At 37.1% G+C, this 21099-nt stretch overlaps 1 protein-coding gene across 1 annotated transcript; it reads right to left on the bottom strand.

Annotated features, from left to right (window-relative positions):
* Positions 1 to 8033: 8033 nt before the first annotated feature.
* ebi (transducin beta like ebi) lies at positions 8034 to 20148 on the bottom strand. Its single transcript, XM_085951647.1, has 8 exons — positions 19983 to 20148; positions 18136 to 18285; positions 16422 to 16783; positions 15844 to 15974; positions 14300 to 14420; positions 13226 to 13378; positions 12426 to 12617; positions 8034 to 10391 (listed from the first exon to the last, which is right to left on the bottom strand). The coding sequence occupies exons 1-8, from the start codon at positions 20038 to 20040 to the stop codon at positions 9891 to 9893; spliced, it is 1668 nt and encodes a 555-aa protein (XP_085807773.1). The 5' UTR covers positions 20041 to 20148; the 3' UTR covers positions 8034 to 9890.
* Positions 20149 to 21099: the final 951 nt, after the last annotated feature.

The following is a 21099-nucleotide window of genomic DNA, read 5'->3' as shown; positions in this document are numbered from 1 at the left end:
AGCTGATTTTTTTTTGGACTATATAATATTCGTGGATGTGTTAAATAGGTTAAACTTATATTTTTTTTTATCATTTTACTTTATTATTTACATAAGAACATACTTTCTCTTCTATTTTATTGTTATTTGTAGTTAAATCATTTTTATATTTTGCATTTATTATGGTGCATTGACCAATCTGTCTTCTTTTTCGGCCATATCTGCCCCTAAGTTGGAACATATGGACACCACATGGCGCTTCCAAGAATCTCTCTTTCTCACCAGTCTTCTTGCATCATTCCATGTCAAACTAGCATCCCGTAGTTCCGCTGTTTATACTCTATAGGTAGTATTTAGAGGCCTTCCAGGACGCCGGAATCCAGCTGACTTAAAAAATAGGCAAGCCAGGTTAAAGTTCTCTACTGGTATTCGCAGCACGTGGCCGAGCCAGGTCCACGTCGCCTCTTCACTCTCAGTGTGATGAGAGGCTGCTTGGTATGTTCTCTTATCTCCTCGTTACTCCATAAGTCATACCCACAACACACCCAGTATCCGTCGCAAACATCTGTTTTCGAAGCTCAATATCCGGTTGCTCTGAGCCTTCGTAAGGTGCCATGATTCGCTACCGTAAAGCAGCACAGGCAGAATGCCAATCTCTGTAATGCCATAATACTCTTTTTCCTAAATAAATAAATAGCTACACCACTTGGTCTTCGGGATCCTTGACAGAGATATAAGCCAGGTTCAATAAAACATATCATTCACTGGTTAAATTATCATTGTTTTAGGGAATAATAAAAAAACAAGTTTTTTGAACATATTTTTATTTAAAAAATGAGGAATACTTTAAATTCATTGAAGTAAAGGCATTACGAAAATAAAACACATATATAAAGATTTCCAGAGAAAGTATTCTAATGCATTGCTTAGTTTATTTTCGGACAACAGGCAATAATCATTTCTATGATAATAAACCTATTAGAATATTATATTACATTAAAATGTACATAAATCAAAGAGAAATGTTTTTACACTAAAATTATTGAGATGTATTAAACTAAAAATAAATTCTATAGTTGATTTGGCGACAGTGTAGATGGCTAAACAGTACAGCGTCGCCAAGGAGTTGTTGTAAATCTATAGCAACAAAAAAATGTATGAAATTTTCTACTATATTCATGTCGTGGCACAGAATTTGCGAATTATGTATGACAATAGTGCTAATTATTGATTATCTTCAAATGCAGTTCAGTTAATGAAGATTTTCGAATGCATATTGTTTAATTAAAATTATTACTATTAATTTCAATATGCAACAATCATTATTGTCTACAAACAGTTTACCATTCTACATTCGAAGTACAGCTATGTCCACATCTAATCACTTCATCATCCACTTTCATTTCAACTTTTAAATTCTGGTTGTATAGCGCCTGTACACGTGGATTTACTTGTACCAATAGTGTGTATTTTAAACTATCGCGATAATTACTGTTTACACGTCACAGTGCTGATGTCTCTCTAATCTTATTCTTCAAGCGTAAGCGAGACCCTATTTTGCATTGTATGGTGCTATTTGACAGGTTCGTAGATAATCGGTAAATGTTAGAATATTCTGTGCGGTACAGTTTGTATTTCTCCCAGCAGGTTCGCCACTATCGTTCTACTGTGCATGCGCACCCACCATACAAGTACCAATTATTGCGTGAAAATTCAGATTGCATGCATGAATCAAAAAAGGTTCAGAAGCTTCGCAGTAGAACGATAGTAGCAAACCTACCGGTTAAAAACGAATCACACTGCGCAGACTCATTTTGAGGTTACCTGATCTTCACGACATGTCAAATAGTACTTACCTACCATAAAACGACAACATCATACCTCGCTTACATTTGAAGAATGAGATTGGCGAGACAGTCAGCACTATTACGTTTAAACAGTTATTATCGCGATACTTTAAAATACACACTATTGGTGCAAGTAAATCCATGCACGCGTACATGCGCTATTACATTAAGTAGTTATGTGCATGCGTTAAGCAGAGGCATTCAAGGGTATCAGATCTACCTGCGCTAGTATTTTCATCACAAATAACAGCCATTTTGAAACCGGTCTGAGTCACGCAATGCGCAGACTACGCATGTATTGTAATGAATTCATGACACGAACCGAAAAAAGCCCGTATGTGGACATGGCTTATGAGCGATAACTAGCACTACCGTCGATGTTTACAGGGTCATGCCACGGCCTGGCTATATAGTGGATCCTGTACAAACCTATAAAATAATAATTATATTATAAATCGTTACACTTAACTAAAAAATCGTCACTTTTATTAATACCTAGTGAAAATAAGGATTTATCGATAGTCTCTCGATTTACCAGGGTTGTGTTAATCAGATGGCAAAACTTATAACATAATAATTAACGATTTCACACTTTGAACGATTAAATTAGCAGTTTGTATATTATGATGAATAAAAAAACTCTGCATTTGAATCATGCTATTATTTTTATATTTTTACAAATTAACGATTTCCTGAGAGCGTGATTGCAATCTTTAAATAATCAAAGCATGTACAAGGTAACCCCCATTTGATCCGTCGAATCCATTATATCGCGATCGATTTTTGATATTTTTTTTGTCCCGCACTTTTTTTGACATGTGCCACATGTCAGGAATCATCACAATGAGTGTAATCACATGCGTAAGATCAGACTATTTGACAGTTAAATTTTACATAACAAGTGCAGACAGGTCAAGCAAGGTAAACTGAGTAATTTTTTTTTGTAACGTGGGAGGTTATATTATTTTAATATTATGTATTTCATTTATTTTGTTTAGTTTATTGGTAGTGTTTTCATATTTTAAATTGTTGTCTTTGAAATCTCCGTTGATTATGAAATTTCACTTATCGAGACCGTGTCTAAAACGTATCCCCCGGCAATTGACAGGGGGTTACCTGTAGTGAAATTATTGCAATAATAATTGACAGATAATTCAATGGATCAGTAGATTATTTGTGTTGCTTTTTGAATTTGTAAAGATTTATAAAGATTATATAATTGAAAATGTCCCTCTGAGGCGGACAAAACCGGTCCAGCGCATCTTTTCTATACACAAGACTGCTATTGAAGGAAGCTTTTCATATTTTTGTATCAAAGTATTAGCACTTATTGTAACAATTACAATAAGTTAATTATAATTGTTACGATAAGTCCTATGTTTTAACAGCACCTCGATTGGATGTGCTAAATTTTAGAGCGAGACAGTTTTGACTGTTTAGACAGCTAACTATTGTAACAAAATTATAATACTTCAATACAAACATATGATAAACAACCCTCGTTAATCGGTGATAGCGGCCGATAGTAGTCTTGTGTATAGAGAATAGATGGGCAGATTTATTTATTAAAAGTGGAATAAGTACTAAAAAAATTTTTTCCTTAAAGTTTTGTATTAAACCACAAATCGATTACCTGTGGAATAGATTCTCCTATGTACCCTGTGTTGCAAACTGTCATTCACAAAAATATGCCAAATAGGGTAAACAAATAAACTAGACAGCAGAAAAGCATGCTCGAAACTATTATTTCAAATAAATATGTGATAATTATTAACATTGTTTTTACAACAACATAGATCAAAGAAGAATTTCATGTTTTAAAACTAATAAAATAAGTCATAAACTTAAAAATGAATGCAGGTAAGAAATTTAGACATCAGTATAATAATATTCTAGCTTTTGAAGTTATACTTCTTTAGGCGCGTTTTTAAAATCAGATCAGGATGTATTTTTGGCGTGTGACATGTAATACATAATTTATTTTTTCACACGAATAAAACCTCACTTGATTGGATTCGAACCACGATTGTTCGGTTATCAGCCGAACGCACTGCCATGCAATCGTGACGATTATACAGTATTTATTCCGTTGCCTAGGCAGCGAATTTATTATTATATGTACGAAGAATTGTTCCGTTGCCTAGGAAACAAATTTATTATTGTCGGCCATTTGCAATTCCTTACGTAAACAAACTATCAAACGTCATAGTGGCAGTTGTTACTTTAAAAATAAAAACAACGATAAATAATTATATAATTTAATAATATAAGTTAAAGTGTATATAAATAAACCTACGGCATTCCAATAAGCGGTTCTTTTTTTTGATTGTGTAATTTAACAAGATAATAAAGAGCTAGTCAAAGAATCTAGTTTATCACAAGTTTTGTTTTGTTACGCCAAAGAAGTATAACTTCTAACGCGCGTACATAAGTACACACACCGATTTTTTTTTATGAGACGTTTTAAGCTTACAAAAACTCGCCATATGCCAGATTCAAATTTTACAAACTAGATGCCAATTCAAAAATGTGTGGACCAGAACCAGACTTGTCCAACCCACAATTATTATTCAGTTCTGAGATAATTATTGTTAAAGTTATAGATTTATTGAAAAAAAGCTCAACATTGTTTCCGCAAAATAGCTGGCTAGAAAAACGTTAAGTTGGCAACGATGTATCTACCCCACTAAATCGAGAGTTAATACAATAATATAAATCTATTCAGTGTCTGTAAAAATATTTCTAGCATATATTGTCAGGTCGAATATAATTTTAACTATATGTGGTGTTATAATCACGTAGTAATGTTTAGATTTATTTGACTAATATTTGTATGTATAGTTTTCGTTTAAATTTATGGTTTCAAAATGTTATAATACTTATGTGATTTTATTTTTAATTCTTATTACGATTTAATACTATTGTAAGGCTTTTTTTTTAATTTGTCTTCTTGTCATACCAAGAGATGGCGCTTGCCTATTTATTTATTGGATAGAGTACACTCCCAGTAATCTGCTGCTCGATTAACCGACAACTACTATAATCCGCCGTTATTTTCACTAGTTGAAACCACAAAATCGTTGAAACCACAAAATCAAACTCTATAATTCGCTGGAATTCGATTGTCAAATTCAGTAGTCCGCCGCGAACAAGTATACAATGCAGATGAGACGGGTTTATTTTGGAAGCTTCTCCTTCGTAAAACGTACGTTCATCGTGAAGCAATGTACCAGGGAGGAAAGTGTCCAAGGACCGCATCACAATTATGCCGTGCTCCAATGCAACCGGGACACACAAACAGAAGCTTTTGGTCATAATCGAAGCCAGGAATCCTAGGCCATTCGAGAATATCTGCCACTGAACAACTAACTGGTTGTGTCGAAGTGATTTACTGTTTAATATTTAGTTAATAAATACAGTCGAGCTTGGTTATTACGAGGAAGATGGGACCGACTCAATTTGCTCGTTATAAGCCGTATTCGTTGTGGTACAGTTGTGTCAAGTGATTTACTGTTTAATATTTAGTTAATAAACTTAGTTTATAAATAGATATATATAATTTAGTAAATACTTGATTTTGATAATAAATAAAACCGTAATTTGCTAGTACAAATTTCTCAAAAAAAAACTATTTTTACAAAATACCTGTTTTAATTTTTACAACGTTTTTCTTAGCTCGTATTCTTATTTGTACGGTGGTTCTTTGTCCGGTACGGTACAAATCTTGCAATCGATTTTTAACTAAAACGTCCCGACTAGCTAGACATTTGAAACTTTTAAAATATATCAGAACACGATGCCAATGCATTTTTTTAATACTTTTAGCCATCTTTAAGTAGAATTGAATTCATTTTCAGTTAATTCTGTTTTGTATGAAAAGTTATTTCGACACCATTATTGGTTGCTAGGGGTCTGGGGTCCTAGCAACTAAATTATTAATATATACGTGCGTTACTATGGAAATCAATATGATATGTCAAGTACAAATTTGTTTGATCGTTTAAGCTAGTCAAGTTTATATGGTTCAACAGAATTTAAAAACTTTGTATATAAAGTTATTTTTATCTTGTAATTATTACCATATTTTGTATGCATGCACTATAATCCGGCGCTTTCACTAATTGGTCACACTTGTCTGGTTTTTGGAGTGGCAGATTACTGAGAGAGTACTGTACTTGCAGATGCATCGCCGTGTTTATGTCCCAATTTTTTATTAGTTATTAAATATAATCCACATTCGTACAACCAATATTGTACAAGATTTAAAAATGAATAAGTGATACAATACAAAGAAAACCGAATATCTTATCGACGTAAAGCAGAGAGATAACAAAATAATTAGAGATTGTTGGATTATGTGTGGCTTATAGACCGATTTGGAATAACCAGACCAACAAATCTATTCAAACTAGTTAACTCCATAACACCCAATAATACTGATTCATTATATTTCCGAGATAACCCCTATGTCAGAGATGGCGAACCTTTTTACGTACGCGTGCCAAAATTCTCCAAATATTGTTTTTTTACTGTCTGGCATGCTGAACAGTTTTTCATATGGAAAAATAGTTATAAGAATTCTATTTAAAATGTTCAAAAACTATAATAGAGTTCATAAGTATTACTGTATTACTTAGTTTGGTTCTGTATGCACAAATTGAGAATTGCTCCGATAAGATCAGACATTCTTTTGTTACAGTGGTCTCGAGCATTGTATATCGATCAAAATTAGAGGTTGGCGGCGTGGCTTCCCCCGACGCCTGGTGAGGTCAGTGCAGTAATATTATCTGTGACACATAAAACCGAAGGACCGACCCATGCAATTTAAATTAAACGTAATGCTTATGCTTGAAGACTATCCGCCTGCTATTTTTTATACAATGCGATCTGTCATTTATGCATGAATTTCATTGTTTTCGTTTGCGCATCGATTGGTAAATATTATTAAAAATCGAAGGAAATACTCATGGCTACGTTGTCATTATTTTTTAATATTATATAATAATTATGTAATTACTTGTAAAACTTTTTTGTAAAAAAAATATTTTTTAAATTATTATATCTAATTTGTTTTCTCTCTTCAACATAAAACATTCGCGTGCCATGAAAAATCATCTCGCGTGCCATGGATTCGCCATCCCTGCCCAATATGTTACGGATGTAATCTGTGTGAAAAACGGTTATATGAGGGCTATGTAAAAGAATTATCTTTCAGTTAGTACCCACAGTTTATCCTTCTTTCAAACTCGTGCATGCTTAGGACACTGACATGGCGGCCCTTGTAGTCCGTTTATCTGAAGGTTATCGCGAAGGCGAATCTTTGAGTTAATACCCGTGAGTTACCCCTAGTTCAAGCAGCCCTTGTAGTCCAGTGCGTAAAGCCAGCGCTTCCATCTGGGGGCTGCGGTTTCGATCCCGGAGAGGTCACAGTATATGTATGTGATTTCCTCAAAGCCTGTGTGTTTGTGATTGTTTCTCTTTTATTACTAATTGCACTGTTGTTTCACTACACTACTGTCATTGGGCCTCATGGCCTGTTTCAACTAAAAAAAATTAGAGCCGACTAGGCTTGTACGTAAATAAATGATTCGTTTTACAGCCAACTTCCAACGAACGTATCTCGGATGTAAAACAATTTATATCAGTGTATTAAATTCATAATAGTATATAAAATGGCATAGTCAGTGACGTTCCGTGGGGGTAGGCAGATTGAGCGTCGCTTGGGGGCGGCAAATCGAGGAGAATCATTTGGTACTTACATATATAAATAGCTACCTAAACTTAGTAACAACGAGAATATCTTTCCATTAAAAATTTCAGCTCACTGGTTGGAAACAAAATGTATTAATTAGCATAAAAGGTTTAACGGGACTGCAACTTTTTTATCGGGTTCGCGATATCTAGTTTACCTCCGTTGCTTTTCGGCATCCTTGGTGACCGTAACCGACACGTGCGTATTTGTGAATAATTATAGTCTGACTTATTAACCAGTGTGCACGGAAGTTGCGTTATCGAAGAGTCGCTCCGTCATTATGTCGATAATCGATTTAATATTGCCTAAACCTTTTAGATCTGAGGCTAAAAATATCATTACAAATATTGCCTAGTATGAAGAAGAGAGCCACTGGATTACCAACAACGTCAAAAAAATCCCTACATTCGGGGAAAAAATATGTAAGTAAGCATAAATTTAATTTTGTATATTTTAGTGGTATATATTTTGTTAGTAATGTATCCATACAACACATATCTTAGAGTCATGAAAAGATGATAAAAATACTGTACAAAAAAATGGGGCGGCATTTTGTCTAGCGACATCACTGGGCATAGATGACTGGTTTAAATTGCAGAATTAGAGATTAATGTATTATTACATATAATATATAAACAGAATAAGTCTTTGGATAAGAGTATTGATATTTGATAATTGAAATGCTGAGGATTGAACAGATACAAATGCACCGGTGACCGAGTCGAGTGAATCGACTTCAAACTTAAATATGCGATTCTAAATTCCACATGCATAACTGCTTTTAATATTCTCAAAATTAAGAATTGATTTCAAATGACTTATTGTTACTATTCTATGAAAAAATATTGACAATTATTTTTTTTTAGTGTTTGAAAGGATAGGGAAAGGCATTCAAATTATAATACACCCACGAAATCATTTAAGTCGAATTCGCGTAAGTCGGGGTACAACTTTGGATATAAATTTTGTTTAATTGGGACTAAGGACTAACAAAAACACTAGTTTAGAAGAAATATATTTAATGAAATTGCAGTTCTTTGTACATATTAATATGTACAAAATATTTAAAAAAAAAGTTATTGCAATGTCGATGTCTTCATAAAATCTAACAGATTTGTCTGATGACACAAAGCCTTCTTTGTTTCAAACAGAATTTCTTCGTAGCAAGCTAATAATTTTTTTTATTTCTTGATTTGTAGCTACTATGCATTCTCCGTTAAAGTCTGTTTTCTAAAATTTTTAAGCCATTTTCAATTGAGCTGAGACCTTCTGTCAAGCTTGTAATTGTCATCTGGTAAAACCGGGTCTGAAGTGTCGGAAACTTCAACTGCGTAACTGCGAGTTCGTGTAAGTCGGAGTATTACTGTAAACGTTGCTGTGAAAATAGAGATGGATGAACTCGAGAAAAATTCAAAACTATAACCGATTTGGAAAGCAAAAATATTACCAAACCGATTAAAATATGTCTAGTAAGGTATCTCGTCTTCCTGATATATTACCTGATGTATACATACCTCTTGACAGTTGGACGGTAAAGGCAAGAAAAACCCGAATGCTAGACGCTTTTGAACTGTGGTGTTGGAGGCGGATACTGAGAATCTCGTCGATGGCAAAATGTATCGACAACTCCATAATCAACAAACTACATCTACTCGATTTGCTGATTATTGACAGAGAAGATGTCAACCTGGAAAAACTCGTGATGTTGGATCAGATCGAAGATGACAACCCTAAATCAAGAGTCACAAACCTCAGTCATGAGATTCTATCTGACAGAAATCTATTTAAGTAGTATAATCAATGTTAAAAATAAATTGCTTTAACGCAAAGCTGTTGCGTATTTGACTGACCATTCATGCATAAATAAGTCACCTCATACTTATTATGAGGTGATATGATGCTTCTAACTCAATTTTAATTATATCACTTGTACTTGTTTAATCCTCAGTATCTCTACGTGGGTTTACTGTCAAAGGGTGTGGACATAGTGAAGTTAATAGTAGGTATAGCTACCTCCGTGTACATAGTCACCGCACAAATATGATATTGAAAAATCATTTTATTATAATTATTATTCACTCGGGACCAATTATTTATTGTTTTTAATGTTTGTTTACACTTTTCTCAGCAGTGTGTGCTCTAAAATGGTTGTTACTTTGTTATTATAACAGAATTCGGTATAGTCTTCATCGTAAAAATCGTTGAGTTCTTGCGGATAAGTCCGCGCGTCGCCAAATTGTCAATAGAATTACACTTCACGTCACGCGCTGAATGCAACAAATGCGGTTGGCCCCGCCCTCCTCTTCCGCCATTCACAATTTTCTGAGATCCAGCACGAAGACACTGCCATCGGAGGCGCTGGCGCCCACCTTGGACCCCCGCGAGTTCCAGCACACTTCGAATATGCCGCCCGTCCCTTTGTAGCTGTGGACCAACTGCCCCGTCTGAGTCGACCAGATGTGGACGCACTTGTCGAAGGAACCGCTCGCGAGGAATTTACCATCGGGGGAGAACGCCACGCTGTAAACGGGCTCCGTGTGTTTAGTCAGCGTGTGTATGCAAGCACCTCGCTCCACGTCCCAAAGTCTGACAGTCGAATCGAAGCTCGCGCTCGCAAGTATCAGATTCATGTTGGGGTTCTGAGTCCCGGGGCCCGTCGGGGACCATTTGATGGTGTAGATCTCTTTGGAGTGCGCCTGCAGGTCATGCACGCAGGTATCCTGCTTCATAGACCAGATCTTTAGGGTCATGTCATCGGAGCAAGACGCCAGGAGTTGTCCTTGTGGGTCCCATTTTATAGCGTTCACTTCATTCTGCGATAGAGAGAATTCATATATTAGTTGCTGTAAGTGGATCGTCTTATGCATTAACTGATAAGTGACAAAACCATTTATTAGTAGTGTACATAAAAAGTAAATGAGACACATTTAAATATATATAAACATCCATTGATTTCAATGCGAGAGTTTCAAAACTTTAATTACCATAATTTAGAACATTTTATGATAGCCCGGCACCACGCACCAAAACCAATGGTTATATGCCGCACCGCATGGCCGTAGTCACAAATTTTCAAAATAATAGAAATTATATTATTTAAAAAATTATGAGAATTACGAGGGTGGGTCAATAAGTCCTTAGAAAAGCCGACAGGTGGCGCGACTAGTACTGTAAGCGGTTTGTTTTCATGCAGCGGCACTACCGATTCAGTATGCTGCGAAGTTTCAATCAGATTGGTCGGGTTGTTGTTTTTTATTTTCGTACATTTAAAAAAAAAAATTGCTTGTTTACAAAAATGGAGAAAATTGAGTTTAGAGCTGTTATTAAACATTTTAATATAAAAGGGTTAACAGCAAAGGAAATAAAAAATGAGTTGGATTTAGTTCACGGCATATCTGCTCCTTCACTTGCAACTATTTATAACTGGTTAAATGAATTTAAACATGGTCGTACATCAACAAAGGATGAACCACGCTCAGGACGTCCTGTAGAGGTGACTACACCAGAAATGATCAATAAAATCCACGATATGGTGTTAAGTGACCGAAGATTAAAGTTGAGTGAGATAATTGAGGTTACAGGGATCTCAAAAGGTAGCGTCATTTCTATTTTACATGACAAATTGGGCATGAAAAATATTTCTGCAAGATGGGTGCCGCGTTTGCTCACAGTTGACAATAAACGCAATAGGGTGGTGGCCTCTAAAGCCCTGTTGTCGCTCATGCAACACAATCCGGATGAATTTTTTCGTCGCTTTGTGACTGTAGATGAAACATTGATACACCACTATACTCCCGAGACGAAAGAACAGTCAAAGCAGTGGATTGCGAAGACAAACCATGTCCAAAGAAGGCGAAAACCGTAAAATCAGCTGGTAAGGTTATGGCTACTGTATTTTGGGATGCACGTGAAATTATTTTCGTTGACTATTTGGAAAAAGGAAAAACAATAACAGGGGATTATTATGCATCTTTATTGGACCAGCTAAAAAACGAAATTGAAGAAAAACGGCCTCATTTAAACAGGAAAAAAATCCTCTTTCATCAGGACAATGCCCGTGTTCACACATGTTTACGATCAATGGCTAAAATTGAAGAATTGAAGTTCGAATTGGTCGACCACCCACCGTATTCGCCAGATTTAGCCCCCAGTGACTTTTTCCTTTTCCCAAACTTAAAAAAATGGCTAAGTGGACAACGTTTTTTTTCAAATGAAGAAGTCATCGATCGGACAAATGCTTATTTTGAGGACCTTCCGAAAACTTATTTTTCTGACGGTTTAAAAAAAATTGAGAAACGTCTAACCAAGTGTATTGAGCTCCAAGGAGATTATGTTGAGAAATAAAAAAAAAATACAAAAATAAAAACTGTTTTAATGCTTTTTTCTAAAGAATTATTGACCCACCCTCGTATGTCGAGATGTGTCACACGATCGTGAATGATTTCTTTGCTTCTTGAATTTGACAACACATATTTCAAATGAAAAACAACATCATATTTATTTAGTATACATATGTATTATGCTTGTCGAATTGGTGTTTCCGTCAATGACTAACGTCGATTAGCGGCGTAATTGTAATCGCATGTTAACGCGCGTGTTTGAACATGTACCAACCCGAAAAAAACTGATATTATTTCGGTTCGGTTTCGGTTTTCATTTGGACAAAAATAAGTTTGGTTCGAAGCCCTGATTGAAACGCTATACTACAATACTGTAATGAAGCTTTTTTTATTTCAACAATAATCATTGGCACAACTTAAAGTCACAACACACTGTCCACAGCGCACATCGTTGCTAACAGTGTCACGCAAGAGGAGGGTTGCTATAGTGGTCTAGGGGTATAGTACCGTGTGTCCCTGAAAGCTCTTGATGGGTTTGTCCACATTGAGCTTGCAGACGTGGATACACTGATCCGTTGAGCAGCTGGCGAAGGAGGTGTTGGTCTGCCAGTCCACGTCGAGGGCGGGTGCCGAGTGGAACGAGAACTGCTGGGTGCATTGCCCTGACGCAGCGTCCCAGATTATCGTTGTCTTGTCAACCTGGAACAATATATCACTTTATTAAAACCAATTTCAACATTCATCTATTCGGATATTTCTTCTCTTTGCTTTCTCCAAAGATTACGCATCTGTATGAATTCTGAGCTCTGCTAACAATTTAAGCCCGATATAGACAATGTCTTGAGGGCACGGAGGCTCAGATGGCCCGGTCACGTTGTTAGATGCGATGGATCCAGAGCTCCATAATGTTTTAAAGGAACCCTTGTAGGCGCTCGGCCCCTGGGCCACCCCCGTAAAAGATGGGTGGATAACGTCAAGAGGGACAAGCCGAGTATGACTAGAGAGAGAGAGCTCGAGATAGAGGATGGTTGTGCAGTTGGCTATGGACCTGAATAATCTGTATCACCAGCTAAGTAAAGTCAGTAAGTTAATTGTTAACACTCACACACAAAAATGTGCTTACTGAATTTACTATAAATTGGGCCAGACTTCGCTGTGATAATAGCGGAGAAAAATAGATTATAATTGTATGAGCAACCCGACGAGTATAAAGATTGTATGACAATCTAATATGTTTAAAAGTGTTAAAGTTAGCACTCTTGTCAACCAAATCAGTTGCACAGTTTAGCATATATGGATTTTCTTACCCCAGCACTAAGTATGAAATTGGACCGCTTGTTCCACTTGAGAGAGAAGATAGGGCCTTTGTGCTGGCCGAGAGTAGAAGCTAGCCGGCCATCAGTTGTCCATATTCTCGCATAACCATCGTATGAGCCTGTCGCCAACAATTGACCATCACACTGAAAGAAAAAACCATGAAAATTAGAAAAGGCTAAATTCACATATTGTGTTTTTAAGTGTCTTCATGGTTGAAAATCGTGACCACCTTGACATTCTGTCACCTTTTTTGCGACTAAGGTCAGGTCCGGTCCGGTCTGCGCCGAACAAAATGTCCAAAGAATGCCTCAGAATGCATCTCAAGCATATTGCCGAGAGCCGTACCTTTACCTGTAGTCTCTGGATAATTAACTGATTCGTCCTATGCTCTACCCAAAAAATACAAAGCATTCGGCGCCAACACCACATTTCGAAGGATCAATTGCCTTCCGCTCCCTTGTCCTCAGGGACTGAGATTGTTTGTGTGAACATATTCTCTAATATTTACAAAACAGTTTACCATATTGTATTCGAAGTATGTGCACTAAGTAGCACAACGATCGGAGTTTACAGTATCGTGTCACGCCTTGACTATGTTGGGCAATGGGATGACCAGAGAACTCAGAAATAATGGGAACTGGGGAATGGGTGTGGAGTAACAGGCAACCGATCTCGAGTGTGGAAGAATATGAGATAAACTTAAATACGTTTGTATTTCGTTCTGACAACAGTACTGCTCTCAATTTCTGCACTGCTCACTCATTCAATATTGGTGTATTTGAAGGTTGCACACACTATTGCATGTCTATGTGTGGTTCATTTTTGTAGGACACTTCAAAACCCTGTGTCAAAATGTAGTGTATTGGGGAATAGCCTATCGGAATTCTATTTATTAATCTGTTCTGTGGGGATGACCATAGACTAAATATACTATATGTTGGCGAACCAAATCAGAATAGAGCAAGGGAAAAATGTGAATAAATTTCTTCAATGTCTATTTACCAAATTATTTACATTTGTGAGAGAGTTATATAGTTTCTCAATATTTCAACGGAGTTACTTACATTCCAATCCAGTGACGTGACATCTTTGTTACTGGGCACCTCAGCGCCGCCTCTCTGAATACAGTGACGTAGAACCAGCTGGTTCGGCGATGCTGCAGGATTATCAGACATATCCCAGATCCTGAAAAGACAAATAAATATTTGTGATTGGAATGTCTGAAATGAACATAGAGGTATTAAATAAAAAGAGGGGCAAGGAATCGGCTTTCTCATACAACTAATGAAGCAAGCCAACAATAGCCGACAACTTACGAGAAAGAGCAACGCGATAAAAAAAAATGCTGAGCATCATAGAGGATTTACTTTGGCCTTTTGACCGTCATTATAACGTACTCATATACGTGGAAGTTTTGCCGCAACTTGATTACCAGCCTGCCTCACCATACTTTTATAGGAACATGCCTGCTTCACCATACTTTCATATAACCTGCCGCCCCTAGGAAATGAATGATTTTTTGGCAATTACAATTTTACTTTTTGAATTGTAACTCTCATGAATACAAATATTTTCATACTTGCAACTGGATGTTGTATGAAACTGACCAACAATTTATCATGGATAATCCATAATTTAGAGCCTCAGAAAAATAGGCGTGTATTAGAAAAATCATTTAAAACATCCTAAACCAAATGGGATTCGAACCCCTATCCAACGCGTGCTGGGTGAATGTTTACACAAATTATTATGTTACCGACTCAAGTTACTATCCATGCAAATATTTCCTAACAACTAGGCATCTGAGACATTTTCAAATTACATCAATTCAGTTTGTCATTCTTGAGTTATTTTTAGATGCGTGTTTTTCAGATTTGATAGCGGCTACCAAATTGGCCACCCGGTGGATCTTGAATTAAATGTGTCATTTACAGCCTGTCACCGAGTGAACAAAAAAATACTAAGCTAGAATCACTAAAATCTTGCAGTGTCTCTAGCTCGCTTGGGCATAATAAATGATCCTGAATGTCAATGCCCAAGGCTTAAGTGTCAGCCTATAGTGTCGTGGGTCCCAGGTTCCCTGACAAGTACACATATTGTTTTTCAATTTGTGTATGAGTCAGACCTAATATGGAACTAATAGGTTGAGCAAGTGACTGACATCCATTTCTCATAAAAAAAACAAAATCTGTTAATACAAACCTCCACTCTGTGGAGACGCATATGATCGTATTAGGATCGCACATGGTTGTTAAAAAAAAATTATGAAAGACGAAGGCTCCTTCAGAGTCAAATTTATAAAACACCACTTAATCTTGAAATGTTTATAGCTCAGCCAAACATCAAAGCGTTTTGGTGTATCCAAATGTAACTTGCAAGTATAAAATTACAATACCACATGGTTGAAAATAACATGTAATATTATTATGTACATACCTATTATCAATAGCATGTTTTTTGTTTTTATTTAAACATTAAAATTACATAAATGTACAGCTAAATAAGCCAAAAAATAAAACAAATAAACAATCCTATAGTTTCCGCTATAGTAGGGAGATTACTGGGGACACTGGTACGTTAACATAACAAATGATGTTGTTTTGTATACCTCGCGGTGCTATCTCCTGAGCCGCTGGCCAGAAGGTCGGTGGAAGGATTCCATGCGCAGATGAATACCTCCGATTCGTGTCCGCGAAGTACTGTAGCTTTGTTTGCCGGTATTTCAATAGATTGGTCAACCTGGAATAGATAAACAAGTTAAAAACTATAACAACATTGCAGTCAAACCTAGATCGTCCTAATATCTATATAATAGCTATTGTAAATGGATTTACTGTCTCCGGACTATCATCATGGGATAGGGATTAGCCTCGTAGTCTACTGCACAAGGCGCTGACCTATCATCCGGGGGCTCCGGGTTTGATCCCGGTGAAGTTACAATATATTTATGTGATTTTCTTATTGTTTCACTTCTATTACTAACTACACTACTGTCATTAGACCTCATGGGCTGTTGTAGTGGTATGAAAATTTACGCCCATTCTTCATATCTGCAATGCTCGTTACCATATCAGTTTCCAGCAATCAATCAGGAATCAAAAAAAGGTTTTCATTAACATTTCTTGACCTTTGAATAGTATGTTGTGACCTGAAGAAAGTTGTGAAGCACCGTTTAAGATACCTTACCTCGATTCCTTCGGGTGGCGTCGGCGGGACAGAGGTGGGTCCGGCGTTGGCTGTGTTTCCGCCAGCCTGAGCCTCTTCTCCATTTTGATCGGGGTTGGGGGTGCCCCCCGCCATGTTACCCCCTCCTCCCATCCCGATCCCGCTGCCGGACTGGGCCCCCGGGCCTACTCCGGGCCCTCCGACGCCCGGGAGCACTCCTCCCGCGCCCACGGAGCCGCCGCTGCTTCCGACACCAGAGCTGACAGTACCCTCCATCTTAACGGCCTGCTTCTGCTGGTTCTGTTGGTTTTGGCGGGTGGCCACTACCTCCGGCATGACAGAGTCGATCAGACTGAGACTCTCGATCAGTCGATTTTCACTTCCTGTAAAGATTAAAATTAATTTGTAACTTGGTAAGGTTGCAACAGACCACGTCTTGGCATTGAACAAAACACCAGTCGTTTTTCACGCACACTGATCCCCGCACATACCTCACGAGACTGGCTGCATAGCTTTCTGCGGTCGCATGAGATGTGTGTGGTGATTTGTGCGCATCAAAAATGACTGGTTTGATTCATTCATTCACACTACTGGCTCATTGAAAATATCTATGTGAATATAATGAAAACAATTAAATTTACTGTAATACATAAACACTATTTCAATAAGAACCGTTCAAAACCAATCAACGCATCTATTCTATTCACACGGCTGCTATCGGGGGTAGTTTATTATATTTATGTATAGACGCGGTTCATTGTTACAATAAGGCTGGCCGCGCAATAGGCAGCCAACATGATCTTCAAATTTGTATTAAAATGTATTCAAGCCAACGCACTCGGCAGCCAAATATCGTTGGCTTCGGGAGCCAGTCGAAACATGCCGATTCTTCATGAACTTAGACTAACTAAACATAAAAGTTTTATGTACATACACCTGTGTGACAAATATTTTTTTTTCGGGAGTTATACAAGCTCACATTCGAGTATCAGTTCCCAACGACTGCACTGACATTCTTGCATTGTCAAAAAAGTTTCCAGGTGTTTTTTAAGATCATTAATGTGGCTTTCAAATACACCTTTTGAGTGCCGCTCGAGAAACAGAGGGTGAATACAAAGTTTATAATAATAAATTTTTTCTTTTTTCTTCTTTGGTTCAAAATGTAAATAGTTACTGCATCTTCTACGTCCATCTTGAGGCAGCGATCAGTGCGAACTGGTGACATTGGCTTCTGGCTGCTACAGCTGGCTGAAATAATTGGCTTCCACAGGCTGACTGCCTAGTGCGTGGCCAGCCTAAGTTAACTATGCTATGCTTTAACAGCACCTGTCTTGGCTGTGTTAACATTTAGAGTGAGATAGACAGTTTTGACAACTAAATTATTGTAACAAACTCAATACATAAATATGATACTACTACTCTCGATAGCCACCTGATGTATAGAATAGATGCGCAGAAGGTAATATGCTTTATGATCAGTTAAGGTAAGCTTTACTGTAACAGACATCTGATGGATCAAATTTAGTTGCCAGCGTTCTTGTACTTATGAATACTTGGTGGAATTTGAAATAGCTCATTTTAAGCGTAGATATAAGAAATAATTAGCATGAGTCATAGATGGATCGATAGATTAGAAGCCAAATATGTGAATTCGGGTCACACTAAATCCAACTTAGGTTTTTCCTATAATAAAAAGAGTTTGACGGGCGCTGCAATGATTTTGGGAAGATCATACCGTCGTCTCCAATACTGATCTCCGCTTCGGTGTACTGCAGTCCCTTCTGTAAGATGTGTAGAAGCGCAGCAGGAGGCACCAGGCCCCCATTGATGTTGCTCTGCGATATGTGAGATTCCACTCCAAAAGTGTACGCCGAGTGCTGGAATCCTGTTGCCAAAGTATTCCACAAATTAATTACATGTACATCATAATGCTCAATTTGTAGCAGGGGTTATAACTGCAGGTTAGACGAACGCACATAGTTTTTCCAGGACCATACTATATAATACTGGACGATTTTTTCAATAAAAAATGCATGTCACCAAGGCCTGAACAAAAACAAACCATAAGTGCGAGCGAGAAAGAATTCGGCACACATATATCTCCGTTCTTCTTCTTATTATTGTGCCATCTCATAGCGGAGGTCGGCCACCATCAAGGCAATCTTAGATTTGTCGTCTGCTACCCGGAACAGTTCAGTGGAGCTGCACTCATACCAATCACGGAGGTTATTAAGCCATGAAATGAGGCACTGTCCTCTGCTACGCTTACCATTGATCTTTCCTTGAATGACAAGTTGGGAAATGCTGTACTTTTGTCCTCTAATAATGTGGCCGAGGTACTGTAGTTTCCTGGTTTTGATACTACGCAGAACTTCTCGGTCCTTCCCCATTTGATTGAAAACTTTAACATTTGTCACCCGGTCAGTCCAAGGAATTTTGAGGATGCGTCTATATAGCCACATCTCAAAAGCTTCAAGTCTCTGTGACATCTCTAGGTTTAGCGTCCATACTTCCATACCATAGAAAAGAATTGAGCGAACATAACAACGTACCATACGCAGTCTCAGACCTAGGTTAAGATCTCGATTGCTAAGGAGGCGTCTCATTTTGAGAAAGGCACTCCTTGCGATCTCAATTCTAGTTTTTATTTCCTAAGACTGGTCCAATTTCTCATTGATATATCTCCATAATATGAGTAAAATAGAATTTCCAGGGCTGAATAAATTGTTTTTTTTGAATAAATTGGATTTGACTGATTACATTTATTTAAAAACTGCGAGCATGTGTTGCTGTAAATTATTATTTTTGTGTTTAATGTAAAGTTAGTGGTAAGTAATTAATTATTTTTAGTTATTTTAGTAGAACATAATATGGTTAACTATGTTGTGTTTAAATTTGGTAGCCGTACTGAGAAGCAAAACGATCGTATAACGTTTCATAATAAAGTTGATAATAATAAAATCGAGACACAGTAGAGCGTTTAACAGGGCTTCATTTTGCCGAACAATAGCCGCTCTCTATATATCATATCAGATCTGGAGGGTTATAGTGCCGCAGATGACCACATGACCATATATCCTTTTTTTTGGCGGAAACAGTTTTTGATACATTTCGATGCTTCATTATCACACACTAAGATTAGATTGGGGTGATTAGGTTAGGTTGGGTATGGTCTAAAAAGAAAGTTATAAAAGGTTATCTCTATTACCACCTGGAGTAAGTAGGTACTAATTACCTAAAATTAAAATATATTTTTTGAAAGTTAAGCACCCGTGTCATGAAATTACCATGAATTAGTTTCAACCAGCAGAGCCCGAACCCACCTTATAAACAGACATTATAAACCGCATCTCCAATAATTGTCAACATAATTACAGAACCGGTAATTTAACCTCACACATTCCATCAAAAAAACTCAAGTTTCCTCAATTAGAACAATAACAATTCGCTTGATCTGTGTAAAGTTAAAATGGTGTTATTTTTCCACAACGGATAGGTTAATTTGATATTATAATAGGCATTGTCGAAGTGAGAACTTGAAAGTTTTTAATTCGAAAAAATCGTACACCAGAATGAACATACCAGACTCTTGTAAATAGCGATAGACGAGAAAATTCACTTCATCGCTTGAGAAACTCATTGTAGACGGTTCGGTCGATACCAAAGAATTTTGTTTTTAATTCTCGGGCCAAAATATGATAATAATAACACGGCGACAAATACCGCCCGTCAAACTGCACTTGACTGTGAACATAGACAATATACGTAAACTATATTATAGTCTATGGTACTGTGTCCATTATCTATGGTACTGTAGATAATCTCATAGACAAAAATAACAACATCGGCCTGTTTCAATCCACTGCTGGATGAACGCCTCCTCAATCTCCCTGTACTCATCTCGGTCCAATTATTTTTTCTGCCACACATTTCTGCACAGTGAAATTTGATTAGGTAAAAATATCTATGGCTACATTTACTTAGTTGTAACTTCAAATAATAATGGCCTTTACACACACATGCTTTACCGCATGCTCAGGAGCGTATGCACCGGAACCCGATATTGAGCGCGTAATATCACACGTGTCAGCTGCTACAATTTACATGTCAACTATATCCTGCGCGATAGCACAACGTTTTGAACATGTTTTGAAGAGTGCGCGCCGGGATTGAGTGCCTAAAGGCATATCACGCGTTCATTGCGGCGTGATCGTGGAAGTCGTTGGAGCGTACAACAATAATTCAACGGTTTTAGTAAGAGTGTGTTATTTTGACACACTGCATTTTGACATTTAGCTCAAACACAGTTTCGTAAACAAACCATTCTTGAGATAAAACAATTCAATCAAATCCCTCCGCACACGACATACCAAACCAAAATATAACATGTGAACAAGTTTAGCTTTATTTTTATACAAGAAGGCATCTGTAAACACTTAATTTGTACATTATAAATGGATATACAAAGAAGAAATGTTATACTTACTAGCTGAGCTTGTGCAGGCGCAAGTATATGTTTAAGTCATAACAAAAAACGAAAAGTCTGGGTTAAAGACTATAGACTGTGTTTTGATCACCTACCCTTAACTCGTGAATTACGTCAAAACTATCCCGATGATTTAAAAAAATATTTAAGAATGAACAGTAGTTCATCATTTGATTACAGATTCATTCTCAATATCCCCGATCTCCTAATCCA

This window comes from Rhyacophila brunnea, unplaced genomic scaffold (assembly GCF_057557595.1).
Source record: "Rhyacophila brunnea isolate RB1 unplaced genomic scaffold, BYU_Rbru_1.0 scaffold_24, whole genome shotgun sequence".
Classification (NCBI taxonomy): domain Eukaryota; kingdom Metazoa; phylum Arthropoda; class Insecta; order Trichoptera; family Rhyacophilidae; genus Rhyacophila; species Rhyacophila brunnea.
Note: the sequence above shows the minus strand (reverse complement) of the source record. Positions and strands in the feature narration are given on the sequence as shown.

Bases quoted from the DNA above. Each gene is read 5' to 3' on its own strand.
- ebi (XM_085951647.1), bottom strand. From the start codon at position 20,040: ATGAGTTTCTCAAGCGATGAAGTGAATTTTCTCGTCTATCGCTATTTA. The intron at 15,975-16,421 runs GTAAGGTATCTT...TATCTATTCCAG, and splicing joins CGCCACCCGAAGGAATCGAG to GTTGACCAATCTATTGAAAT. The intron at 10,392-12,425 runs GTACTATACCCC...TCTCTATCGCAG, and splicing joins AGAGCTTTCAGGGACACACG to AATGAAGTGAACGCTATAAA.